General features: G+C 31.6%; 1 protein-coding gene and 1 long non-coding RNA gene across 2 annotated transcripts; one reads left to right on the top strand and one right to left on the bottom strand.

The window, feature by feature from the left end:
* Positions 1 to 4,367: 4,367 nt before the first annotated feature.
* Positions 4,368 to 10,586, top strand: LOC131631326 (histidine kinase 1). The gene is made up of 13 exons (XM_058902119.1): positions 4,368 to 4,731; positions 4,885 to 5,127; positions 5,552 to 6,355; positions 6,488 to 6,735; positions 7,044 to 7,203; positions 7,304 to 7,430; positions 7,518 to 7,607; positions 7,716 to 7,910; positions 8,008 to 8,077; positions 8,422 to 8,464; positions 8,693 to 8,833; positions 8,926 to 9,933; positions 10,136 to 10,586. The coding sequence occupies exons 1-13, from the start codon at positions 4,474 to 4,476 to the stop codon at positions 10,349 to 10,351; spliced, it is 3,603 nt and encodes a 1,200-aa protein (XP_058758102.1). The 5' UTR covers positions 4,368 to 4,473; the 3' UTR covers positions 10,352 to 10,586.
* Positions 4,649 to 10,843, bottom strand: LOC131631327 (uncharacterized). The gene is made up of 3 exons (XR_009292656.1): positions 10,680 to 10,843; positions 10,209 to 10,371; positions 4,649 to 5,101 (listed from the first exon to the last, which is right to left on the bottom strand). It is a non-coding gene; the product is annotated as an uncharacterized LOC131631327 (long non-coding RNA).
* Between the last annotated feature and the right edge of the window lie 3,401 nt (positions 10,844 to 14,244).

Here is a 14,244-nt window from a genome sequence, read left to right as displayed (position 1 = left end):
GACCCAGTGAACGCCTAATAGAGACCCACATTCGTCAATTAAGATTTCTTTAATAGCCTTTTTCATATGCTTCTAAATATAGTGAGATCACAATTAGATCATGTATTCATTGCTAGTACCACAACTTAATATTAATAGTAAGTTATAAGACATACTATCATCTTAGATATTTAAATTCATAGCTGCTTTTGAGCGTTTATAAAATGAGCTATCACACGTGCCCAAAATTTAATAAAATTAAATTAAAAATTAAATATAATATTTATTTGTTTTATCACAATTAAACTGTATGTAATCAATAAAAAGTCTCAGAAAACTTAAGTAGGCCTAATTGAAATTACATTCCAATCCTTTATTTTTGTAATCTAATTTTTTTGGAAGTATTTTTTATATAAAGAGTCAATTAAAAATTGTTAGATTAATGGAAATCAAGAGTTAAAATTTGGAATAACTCTTTTAAACGTACTATTATTGGAGTAAGAATATATATATATATATATATATATATATATATATATATATATATATATATATATATATATATATATATATATATATATATATATATATATATATATATATATATATATATATATGATGTATCAATAAATTTTAGTCATTGGATTAGATATTTGGTTTTCATGAACATTTATTATCTATCCATGTACATGATTTTATCAAGACCAAATATATAATCTAATTAATGGCTAGAGTTTAATCTTTTTATCTCCCATTTTTATCTGCATATGAATAGTGAATAGGATCAATGCTTTGTTTCTTTATTGAGTAGAAATCACTTGGCTAAATAAAGTCTATCTAGTGACAGAGTGATCTTTGATGAATCTATTGGAGCTAAAATGTAAAATTATTTATTTTTAAAAAGTTACAACCCATAGCCTAAGCAATGTTTATATCCTATCTTAAAGATATGAGAGCATAGGAAAATTGCAGGGTATATCATATGCAAAGTTAGGGAGAAAGGATTTAGTAAAGAAAACAAATCAATTATGTAAAAATTAATGATCAAAAGAAAAAGAATGATACTTTGACAAAATGAAAAAAGCAAAAGTAAAAGAGAGGAAAGAAACATGTCAAAGAAAAATAAAATCACCAAAAGGAAGTTGTAAGTAAAGAAAGAAAAAGAAATTTTTAAAGTAGTCATGAATTTTGTGTTGGCCTTTTTTCGAGAAGTGTAGATTTTGTGTTCGTTGTAGTAGACAGATTCTCAAGATGATATACTTTATTGATTGTAAAAAGATTGCTGATGCGTCCAACATAGCCAAATTCTTTTTCAGGGAGGTTGTGCGTTTTCACGGGTGTGCACTCAACTATAGGAAAATTGTTGGGAGGTAACACGGAGGGGGTCAATGAGAAAGCACTTTAAACTTGGGACACACTTTGTTAGAGACACACAACTTGTCCACCTAAAACCTTAAGGTGATAGGTGTGTGGGTTCTCTCACTTATAAAGTGTTCATTCTTCCCTTTTCTAATCAATGTGAGACTTCTTCCTCACACTTGATTCTCAACAAAAATCACTATTTTCTCTGGGTTTATACTTTTGTACCTAAGCATGTGGTTGATTTGGTTAAGTTGCTTAAGGCACCTGGAGTTAGTGCGGTTGCTGAGGAGATGGTAGTTGTTAAAGAAGCTATCAAAGTTAAGTTAGAGGCTATTCGACAAAAGAATAAGGCAATTGCTGATAAACATAGAGTGTAAGTTTTCAATGTAGGAGACAATGTAATGGTATTTTAGCATAAGGAAAGGTTTCCAGTTAGTCTTACAGCAAACTGCAACCACGTAAGTATGACCCATTTAAAATGATCCAAAGATCAATGATAATGTTTACGTGGTAGTTCTACCGGGTTCCATTAATATATTCAATGTTTCCAATGTTGCTGACATTTATAAATATCAAACAGACGAGGCTCTTTATCAAGAAGAGAACTCGGTGTCGAGTTCTACTAGAGTAGAATAAACTGATGTAGGAAGGTTGGTTGCGTGTATCGAAGAAGTCTCGTGCGTCAAAAAGATTCGACAGAATTTGTACAAGTTTGGTATTCGATGTCAGAATGACTATGATTATACCTTTCAGACCCTAAAACAACATATTATTTTACGCAATTTTTTGTTTTACTTCTGTTTTCTGTTATGAATTAAAAGCACAATTTTGTTTAAATGAATCATATATTTCAAATTTTCGGATTAAATTCATAAACCACAATGATTTTAATATAATTTTAACTTATAGAAAAAGAATTAGTTAATTAAATAAAATTGTTGTGTTTATTTAATATATTTTAATCATACTTTATACTAGAAAACTTGTACTACCTTCCTCCGAAAAGATTTCCAGTCGCAAAGACGTGCCGCCGAAGGCTTGCCTTGTCTCGTATCTACCAACTCCAATGGGAGGAACAATCATTGCTTTCTAGAAATAGATATTTTCCTTCTCCATAGTATGAAGCAAATTCAAGATCGGTGGAAAATTTTCGATCTAATTAAGATTTGGTGTTTCACAAAGTTTTCAACAAAGGAGTAACTATTATCATGGTGCATGAGTATTGTTGCCGACCAAAAAATAGTATGACTTTGGTAGAATTTAAATTTGAAAGGAATTTAACCCACTTTATTTCTTTAACTCATAGTGTTACACATCATCATCATCACCTTAATAGAACTATTTTGACAGACAAATTATTTTAAAGAGAATTCTTTTTTCCACCTCTATACCCTTTTAGGGATCTCTTGTGCAGTTCTTTTTTACCCTTAAAATTTGGAGATACATATTCATATTATATTATTTTTTTAAGAAGTATTTTCAGAGATACATATCTGAATTCACTCATTGAAGAATTTCGGAGTTATGCGATATGTATTTATGTGATATGTATTTAAATCAGAATCCATCTATTAATTATTGTCTCTTAAAATTTGAGTGAAATCTGAAGCATTGATTTTAAATCGCACGATTATTATTAAAAGTTCTCAATTCTCATAATAACAAAAAAAATTCTATATAGAACGTATCATATGAGAATGACATTTTTATATGAGAACATGAGAATGAATCTGAACCATTAAATTTTAAAATAAATGGTGGAGATTATATGTAAATATTTTAAAATAAATGGTGGAGATTATATGTAAATATTTTTCTCTCTCATCAATCATTTATTTTAATAATGGAGGAGAGATAAAAAAGATTTCCTCCTAATCTCCACCATTTATTTTAAAATTTAATGGTTCAAATTCATTCTCATGTTCTCATATAAAAATATAATTCTCATGATACGTCATATATATATATATATATATATATATATATATATATATATTGGTTTAGTTTGGATTTATATGTAAATATTGGTTCTCATATATATATATATATATATATATATATATATATATATATATATATATATATATATATATATATATATATATATATATATATATATATATATATATATATATATATTGGTTTGAATTGAATTTACATATTTTTACGATAAAATCCAAACTAAACCAAATTAAAAAACAATGAGTTAGATTTCAATTTGATTTGAATTTGTTCGAACCAATGAACATCCTTACCTTTATCGTGTAGATATTAGATTTTAAATAATAACATTTAGATTTTAAATAATAACATTTATAGTTATGTAAGTTAATTCTAGTATTATAAATTGCAACTTTAAAGTATACTTTCCCGTAAAAAAAAAAAAAAAAACTTTAAAGTATACTTTAAAATCCCCACAAAATTCTTTTCGGATGATCTTCCAGAGAGTTTATTATTCATGTTCTAAATAACGAAGATTATTATTTGAGATTTTTTAAAAACTCAACACTCTTATATTATAAGGATCCTTACGAGAATTCGTTTTTCATGTTCTATAGTAAATACGTATTTAGTTGAGGTTTTTAAAACCTCCACAATACTCTGAATGCAACAACATCGTCACATGAATGTATTTCTCTAAAACTTCAGTATAACATTTACACTTTTAACTATATATTCAGAATAACTCAAACTTTTACATAGGGGTAAAAAATACCTTTCAAGCGATAAGCATTTTGGATGTGGAATAAATAACCCCACTTAATAAAACAATGCCTCTTGCTACATTGCACTTTCACAGACAAGTGGACAATGACAAAGCATTAGCACTCGAGAAAAAAAATATATATTGTATTGGGTCTAACACTCTAACACTCTAACACATTAACATTTACCTATTGAAAAATGAAAATTTTATATTTAGTGTAATTAATTCTCACCAATATTTCACATTAAAATACTTTATCCTTTTAAACTTTATTCCATTAAAATAAAACGCACACACTATATATATACAACACTGAAAACATAGTAGTTTCTGTGTGTCTGACACGAGGCATAAACAAAAACAAATTGGAACCTCTCAGATATGAGTTTACTGACTTTATAAGCTCATAGACATGGCAAAGAGTTATGGCCAAAAACAAAGACAAAGCAAGTTCTGATTCTGAAAATTCTTTATTTTCAACAGCTTCAAACTCCTCAATGGGTAATAACTATAGATATATGTTTAGTAGATTATTCAGGTTTGCCAATTCATGGAAGAAAAGTAGCACACCAAGAGGTAGAAGAATTTTTCACAGAGATGTTGAAAAAGAAGAATTCCAATATGCTAGTAGTCACTGTCTTTCATCCTATTACAGTGTTTTTGTGGTTAGATTAGCAATCATGGTTAGTGAAACTCTATCTGCTTATGTTTTGACACATGATTAAGTTTCATATCTCTATTTTCTGTCATAAGTGATGTAAGATGAAAAAGGGTTACATCACTTATGCCGGGAGTAATTTATTGAAATGATGAAAATCGTATGTCTGTTTAAACAGGTAATGCTAGCAATCTTGATAGGGCTATTGACCATACTAACATGGCATTTTACAAAGATTTATACCGCGAAATCACTGAGTAGTTTAGCGTATGGTTTGCGCTACGAACTTCTGCAGCGTCCAATTTTGAGGATGTGGAATATTTTGAACTCTACTTCTGAAATTACAACAGCTCAAGTCAAGTTGTCTCAGTATGTAATCAGACGTTATAGCAATCCTGCAAGTCAAGCAGAGCAAGTTGAGGTTAAATTTTACTATTTTATCATTTATCATGAAGAAGTATGTGACTAATGAACTTAATTATGAATAATTTGTTCTTAAATTTTACTTAGATAAATCTAATTGCTGAATCATATAGCACTTAGTGACCATGCAGTTCGATAACATTCAATAAAATACAACTTTAATTGATGAATCATATAGCACTAATACTTTCCTAGTGATCATGCTATTTAAATTTGACATTTAGAAGCATACACCTTTATCTTCAATATTGTCATAAATCATAATATATGTATAATAAAATTTTAAGATAAACTGTTACAAAGTGATACTTTCAGTATGAAGTTTTTCAATCTTGATAGGTTGAATTGATGAAATACATGAAGAAAAAATATTACAAAGCTTAGTCCTCTTATAGTTAACCAGTTGATTTTATTTGTAGCAGCTATATGAAGCAATGAGAGCTGTAACATGGTCACTGTTTGCAAGTAGAAAAGCTCTAAACTCGATAACAATAAATTACAAGAATGGATTTGTTCAAGCATTCCATAGAGATCTAAAAGACAACAACACATTTTACATCTACTCAGATCTTTCAAATTACTCAATGGTTGCAACAACCTCAAACATGGTCAATACCATCTCAACTCATCAAGCTTGGGATGACAAAACAATTCATGGAAACTTCTCAGCAATTTGGTATAGAGAACCACTTGATCCCGTCACAGGCGAAAAAATCGGAAAAGCAATGAAAATTGCACCAGAAGATTTAATCAACATCGCAGGACTTTCACAAGTTCCTGATGGTGTAGCTACATGGCATGTAGCAGTTAGTAAATTTACAGATTCGCCTTTGCTTTCAGCAGCGTTACCTGTTTGGGATTCTTCGAACAAAAGTATTATGGCTGTTGTTGGTGTTACAACTGCATTTTATAGTGTTGGACAGTTAATGAGAGAACTTGTTGAGATGCATAGTGGTCACATGTATTTGACTTCACAACAAGGCTATTTGCTCGCAACTTCTACAAATGCACCTTTACTTACGAATTCAACTAAGCCGCCACCTAAGCTTAAGATGGCTGTGGATTGTGAAGATGGTATAATAAAACTTGGTGCTGAGTGGTTGCAGAGAACTTATGGGAATCATTTTCCTAATTCAACTCATGAGGTTCATGTGGAGAATGCTAAACTAGGTCACCAGGAATATTATATTGACTCATTCTACCTAAACTTGAAGAGACTTCCTTTGGTAAATATATGAATGAGACTTCCTTTTCAAATAATTCTAAGCATAAGTTTCAGGAAAAATGTTTCTGTTTTAAGTCACCAATGATTTTGTTATACTTTTTTGTATACAACTTATGACTTAAATATTTTGCAGGTAGGTGTAATAATCATACCGAGAAAGTATATAATGGGACAGGTGGATGAGAGAGCCTTCAAAACTTTGGTTATTCTGATATCAGCAGCTCTGTGTATTTTAGTCATTGGATGTGTTTGCATTTTGATATTGACAAATGGAGTGTCAAAGGAAATGAACCTCAGAGCAGAACTGATAAGTCAACTTGAAGCAAGAAGGAAGGCAGAAGCATCAAGCAACTATAAAAGTCAGTTCCTTGCAAATATGAGGTTTGTTTTTCTCAAGTTCTGTTATAGAAATAGCTTATACATAAGCACTTCTGCTATAAGTATTTACCTAAGTTGTTTAGCCAAAAATAGCCTATAAGTGCTAAATTAAGTTGGGACTCATAATAAATATGATGTAGGAGGTTCAGAATTCAATTCTTACTACTAACAGCTCTCTTTGACAAATTAACCGCTAAAAAATTCGCTATAAAAGAAAATAATTGTGTCATGTACTATAATTTTTAAAATCTGTCTTTTTTTGTTATTTGCAACTGTGCTTCATGGTTTGTTTTTTCTTGTATGTATTACAGTCATGAACTAAGAACACCAATGGCAGCAGTAATTGGATTGCTGGACATTCTTATATCTGATGATTGTCTCACAAATGAACAATATTCAACAGTTACTCAAATAAGAAAATGTTCAACAGCTCTACTCCGTCTTCTTAACAACATATTGGATCTAAGCAAGGTGACACATATATATAATAAGCTAAACTTTATATTCTAAAATACTTCAATACCAGTTGCACTAGTGCCATAAAAGCTTCCTAATATTTTGCACTATTTAGGTGGAATCAGGAAAACTTGTACTAGATGATGCAGAATTTGACCTGGGACGTGAACTTGAAGGGCTTGTAGATATGTTTTCTGTTCAATGCATTAATCATAATGTAGAGACTGTTTTAGACCTTTCTGGTACAATTCTCAATTTTGTTCAATGCAATATTGACTTTAACAAGTTTCTGATGAATCATATTAAATCAATATCTATTTTCAATGCAGATGATATGCCAAAAGTAGTTAGGGGTGACTCTGGTAGGGTTGTTCAAGTGTTTGCAAATTTGATCAACAATTCAATTAAGTTTACTACATGTAAGTCAAAATGTGTATGAAAAATATCACAATATTTATTTAATTTTTAAAAGTGAGCATTATAGAGGGACTAATCTTATTCTATACTCTTGTAAAAATGTACTACAGCTGGTCATGTTATTCTGCGAGGATGGTGCGAATATCCAAAATCTTGCGATAGTCCAAATTTTTATCTTGATCAGAAGAAATCAAGGATTGTACAAAAGAACAAAGAGAAGCCAAATGCAAATCATGCAAGGAGAATATCTATGAGAGATAACAAGAATGTGATACTTTGGTTTGAAGTTGAGGATACAGGCTGTGGTATGACAACTGTTTACATTTAGGACTGTCCCTTTTGTCAAAATAAAAATCAATCAAGGAAGTAATCAGTGTTTTTCTTCTTTTGTATGTGATATAGGTATTGATCCCAGCAAATGGGATTCTGTGTTTGAAAGCTTTGAGCAGGCTGATCCATCGACTACCCGACTGTAAGCCATTTTTTTCAACATAAAAAAGATAGAAAATGAATTTGATGTTAGGTAGTTGTAACTGTAGTTAATGATCTCGATAGTTGACGAACATCAGACGGCTGAAATTTTTAGTTTCTGATTTGTCAAAGTCGTGATGTGAGTAATTCAATATTTATCTAACCACTTAGATCAGCTGACTTCAGCGACAAACTGTAGAAATTATTGAGTGGTTTTTAGCTTACAAATTATTTTGATCTTATTATTATATGATTATCATTAAATTTCAAAATTAATAGTTTAAGAATTTTTTGAATGCTATGGGCTGAAGAATTACTGATTTCTGAATCTTTTACTTATTTCAGTCATGGAGGAACTGGTCTTGGTCTTTGCATTGTTAGGAACTTGGTGAGTAATACCTCAATATAAGTAAATTACAATGTCATTCTTTATAGATGTGTTTAATGAAAGAAAAAAGATGGATCCGAATTTTTGGAGTCAAATAATCACGCAGTTGACGCAGTTACACATAATCTAGATCGGACGATTCACATTTTCTTTGAATATAAGTTTTGAGTTTGCTTATTTGAATATTAGTTCCTTTGATCTCATTATTACTGTTGGATTGGATGGAAGGTTAATAAGATGGGTGGAGAAATCAAGGTTACCAGAAAGGAGGGTCAAGGAACATTGATGAGATTATGCTTGCTTCTCAGTGCACCAATTGATGCCACAGAACAACATTGTCCATTAAATTTGACAGACAATGGCTTAGTGGTGAGTACATCATTCTTCTTGGCAAATAATATGTAAAAGTTTATGGTAAATAGATAATAAAAAAAAGTTATTAATTAAGAGTGCAAATGCAGGTATTGCTTGCACTACAAGGCAACATGAGTAGATTAGTAACATCAAAGTGGTTAACCAAAAAAGGAGTGTGCACAATGGAAGCATCTGAATGGAACGGACTGACTCAAGTTTTAAGGGAACTCTTTCATGCAAGAAGTTCAATCCATAATAACAACAACTTTGATGCACATTACCCAATAAATCTTGAAGGATTCAAGTCCAAACTACTCACCATAAAAGACATGAGAAACCCAATTTTTGTCATTGTTGTTGACATTGGTTTACTTGACTTAAGCACGGATATATGGAAGGAACAACTTAACTTCCTTCACAAGTATTTTGGAAGAGCGAAATTTGTATGGATGTTAAACCATGACACACCAAATACCATAAAGATGGAGCTTCGTAGGAAAGGTCACTTATTAATGGTTAACAAGCCTCTTTACAAAGGAAAAATGATTCATATTTTGGAAGCTGTTATGAAAAACAGAAATATTGAGTTACAAAAGAAAAACATGAAAGAGGGAGATTTGCACGAGTTCCTTGAGATTGATTCAACTCATTTTGACGCTGCTACTAGCTCTGATGATTCAGACATATCTGAAGTTAGCGAAAAACCAATTTTAAACCTAACCAATGAAAAAGAACATTTGGAAGAAAAAAATCTTAGGAAAGAAGAATCTTGTTCTTCATTTTCCACTGAAAAACATGAAAAATTTGAATGTGACGGAACAAATAGGGCAACAAGGTCGAGAAAAGAACCAAATGATAAGAAATCACTCGAGGGATTAAGGATTTTGCTTGCAGAAGATACACCTGTAATTCAAAGGGTAGCAACTATAATGCTTGAAAAAATGGGAGCCGTTGTTGTCGCTGTAGGTGATGGACAACAAGCAGTAGATGCTCTCAACTACATGGTAAGTGCCGAAGATTGTAGAAGAGAGTCTCTTCAGAAGGAAAGAAATACACGATCACAAAGTGAGATTTTGTCTTGTCATCCATATGACTTGATCCTAATGGATTGTCAGGTATGTGCTAACACCTTAATTTTAATAGCTTTAGGAGCTAAATCTTACTTAAGAATTCCTTTAATTTACTTATTTTACCTTATCTACCGACATAAGTACTGATGAGACAGTTTGATAGAGCGTATAAATACAATTTATACGCGTGCATAAGTTGCTTTTAGATTAAATATACTGAATTTTCATCTTGTGTGTGGAAATTTAGATGCCGAAGATGGATGGATATGAAGCAACAAAAGCGATAAGAAAATCAGAAGAAGGAACAGGAAAGCACATACCGATTGTTGCTCTAACAGCGCACGCAATGTCGTGCGATGAAGCCAAATGCCTTAAGGTTGGCATGGATGCTTACTTAACAAAGCCAATTGATTTCAAGCTTATGGTCTCCACCATTCTCTCACTCACCAAACCAACATCTTGATTTCTTCTCAGCTTTAATTCCTAAGCAAACAGAGAATTGGATTAAACTAGTTTTACCATATATATTAACATCATAAATTACAAGTATTCTAAAGTGTAGATTAATTTTACCACATATTAACAGCTTTAATCACGTAATGGTTTTTGTTGCAATAAATCTTTGTAATATAAACATGTAAGTTGAATTTTGATTATGAAAGTGTGTTTATATTGAGAAGCTTTAATTTCATTTTCTTAAAATTTGTAGGGTTTTTCTGTTTTTGATCACGTTAGATGCAAGATAAATAAACTGATAGGATATCAAACTAATAGATTATCATAAATCTTACACTAGAGTTAAGACGCGAGTTTTGTTAATTTTCCGGCGAAGTGGATGCAAGGTTGAACGGAGACGGTGGCTGATAAACGCCGTCGACGGTTTTAGAGAACTAGGGTGGTGATTGATGAAGAAGAATTGAAAATAATTCGATGTGGCGTATCCACTATAAGCTCTAGTGAATCTAAAATAATAAGATAAATCTCACGGTCATAATTAATTCGCAGGTTTGGATATTTAAGCGACAAAAATTATAAAAAAAAAAAAAAAAGCTAAAAAGCGAAATATAAAAAGTGGTCCATGGAGGTCTTGGACCTGCTACAACTTTCACGTTATTAGCACAGCGAATCAACTGAGCTAATGGGCCAATTAATTAGAGGCCTATATTTATGTTTTATAAACGATACTCATTAAAGGATTATTTTTTGTTTTATAACTCTTTTGCCATCCATCATTCTGGTTTATTTTAGTGAATTATTCACCTCATGTTCACTATGAATTATGAAACTATACATATTAAATTAAATTAACCAGAGTATGAGTGCTTTTGAACTTGACAATTTGTAGTACATGATAGTATATTTTATAGTGAACAAATAAAGTAGAGTTCTATAACAAATAACAATGTTTCAGTTGATGCAATAACCACTCCTAAAACTGCCTTAGCCAACTTGGAACGACAATTGCCATTGGGATTAAAGCCTAGTTCTGAGAGTTTCTTGTGTGATGTTGCATAATCTCTTAAAAAAGCTTTCTCATCCTATAACAATTTAAAATTACTATTAGCACCAAAAATTCTATACTATATTATGATATTATAACCAAAGAAAATGAAAGTATAGTAAAGGCAAAACCTTAGCATAGAGTTCAACATATTTACGAAACTTTGGATCTTCAACTAAAACCTTATCAGTGGGAAGCTTCACCAAGTAGTTGTGTTTAAAATGAAACAAAAATGCATTGATCATTCTCATGCTTTCATATAATCAACACAAATAAAAGATTAAGCATTATAAAATCTAGTTAGAACAAGAGTTGTGGTCTCCAGCATATGTAAACAATGAAAAGCTACTTCACAAAAAAGGTAAGAACTAAAGTGATTCACAAAAGAACAACTATACGAAAGAATGAATGGCATAGAAATTGTAAAAAACCTAAGTATCATGAATATGCTAAAGTCAAGAAAGCGACAAACACATACCTAAAACGTGTACAAAACCTTAACAAAATCATTACCATACACTCGCAAGTCGAAACGATCAATCTTGAAAAATCACCTCAAATTCCTTGAGCTACTCAAAACAAGCTCAAAGGAAAATACACAACTATTAATATACATAAACTAAAAAACCAGATGAAATTGTCTAAAAAAAATTAAAAGTGATGATTTGAAATTTAAGAACCGGTCCGATCTAAATTTGTTTTGACAATTGCATCACACTACATAAACTAAACAAAAACTAAAAAGAATAAACATGTTTGTTTTACGTTGTAAGCTCGGCGCCTGTTATTTAAGAACGTTCCTTCAAATTACTTCCGCCTGGCTATTCCTAACCACACACAAGCAAACGTCAAAGAAAACAAACAATGATATAACAATTTACAAGTATAGAAAACATGTGCAAGTATAGTAAACATGTACACAAATATAGACAAGTTAGAATATACAAAATGTGCGATATATACAAAACTCAAAATCAAAGAAACTATTGCGATACAAGTTAATAAACACCAATCCCCGACAACGACGCCATTTTATTGACGCGGTAAAGCGGCAAGCAACAAAAGTTTTGGAAGTATTTATCCGGGAAATTATCGTATCCACAGAGGTTAGTGCTACTGAACTGCCGTTCAATAGTTTCTATAGTTATGAGTTTGGATTGAATTTGTTAAAGATAAAAACGGAAAAGTAAATATTAACACAAAAATAACTCATTATTCAGAGAGAAGAGACTTATCAAGCATTGCACTACTTCTCATAAACTTAAACTTATCGATCAGCTACACTCAATATACAATACTCGTCAGTATCATCCAACATCGCTCACACCCTAAGTCATTTCTAACCCAAGTAAAGATGACTACTATATCATCTCGGCGATGATCTCTCAGCCAGCCTCAACAACACAGCAGACATCCATATCACTCGTAATGACGATCTCTCAACCGACACAACCGACACATAAGCATTAAGCATCGACATCCATAAAGATTGTCAGCACTAAATCTATCTCTAGAGTTCAGAAACTAACAGATTAACATCCTAGACAAGGATTCGAGAAGTTTATCTCCACAACACCCCAAACCCCTAGCACAAAGCAAAAATCCAAGACAACAATCAACATCGATTTGTAAAGCAGATTTTATATAACGTCATGGGCGACAAATATACATAAGTTCAAAGTAAATACATATACAAAACCCAACTAAGAGAAATACATAGAAAGAAAGAGAGACAAAACCACATATCTCTCGGTTTGTCAGTGCCGGTTAATGAGCAATCCACCTCCGAATCACCAAATGTAAGACCCAAAGTTGTTATCTAAGCTAATCCTATTAAAGAATGAGGTTGATGGAGTTGGAAGAACAAAAACCCTCTCCTAAAACCATAACCCTAACAAATAAAATAAAATAGAAATATATACAAAATTTTGTCTTGACGCGTTCGTTTGGCGAGCCAATTCCTCCGCCCGGCGAATAGCTTTATTCTGCCCACACAGCCTGTGCCACATCAATAAGTGGGAAAAAATATCTTCTTTCGCTCGGCGAAGGGAAGCTTCGCCTGGCGACTAATTATTCTTTCGCATGGCGACACAGAGGTGGGCCAAGGCAAAAACTATACCAAATTATTTCCATGCTCTCCCGGCGAAGGAAAGCTTCTCCTGACGACTCACACGAGAAGCAGCAGCTCGCCCAGCGAACCACACCAGTATGCAACTTCTTATTTCTTCAAATAGCTTCTCCTTTATTGATCAAAAATTGCATCCTTGAAGCATTATTACTCAATGCTTCCTACATGCTCAAATACCTACAAAATAAATGGAAAACTATTAGCCGATACATAAATGAATAAAAAACTCTATTAAATACAAAGTATACGTATTTATGTAATATACACTGAAACGTGTCTAATATTGAGGAAAAAGAAAAGATAAGTGCCACAAAATTACACACAGAAATAACTACCATTTAGCACTTATCAAACTCTCCCCAACTTAAACTTGTTTGTCCCTAAACAAGAATCAACTAACTCAAGGAAACAAACGCAAAAATCCAAAAATCACGTATCAATAAGTTTTGTAACACGGACAAATGTATAGCTCAAATGAAAAACAGTATACACAAAGAAACATACTTACCACTTACTACGACGACAACATAAACATGACACAAATTTTAAATACAAAGAATATACCAAACATTCTAAAACAACACTAGTTCACACATGAATCACACCTAGCACACAATCATCGATAGATGAAAAACACACAAAAGTGGGGTAATTTTCACTCATCCAACAATCTTGCAAACAAAATATTAAATTATGCCTCGTATTGAATATACAAAAGCAAGAATCA

The sequence above is a fragment of the Vicia villosa genome, unplaced genomic scaffold, assembly GCF_029867415.1.
Source record: "Vicia villosa cultivar HV-30 ecotype Madison, WI unplaced genomic scaffold, Vvil1.0 ctg.000809F_1_1_3, whole genome shotgun sequence".
In the NCBI taxonomy this organism is placed as follows: Eukaryota; Viridiplantae; Streptophyta; class Magnoliopsida; order Fabales; family Fabaceae; genus Vicia; species Vicia villosa.
This window is presented reverse-complemented; position numbering and strand designations above follow the sequence as displayed.

Coding starts and splice junctions, on each gene's coding strand:
- LOC131631326 (XM_058902119.1), top strand. CDS start 4,474: ATGGCCAAAAACAAAGACAAAGCAAGTTCTGATTCTGAAAATTCTTTA. Junction 5,128..5,551: donor GTCAAGCAGAGCAAGTTGAG/GTTAAATTTTAC, acceptor TATTTGTAGCAG/CTATATGAAGCAATGAGAGC. Junction 8,465..8,692: donor TTTGCATTGTTAGGAACTTG/GTGAGTAATACC, acceptor ATTGGATGGAAG/GTTAATAAGATGGGTGGAGA.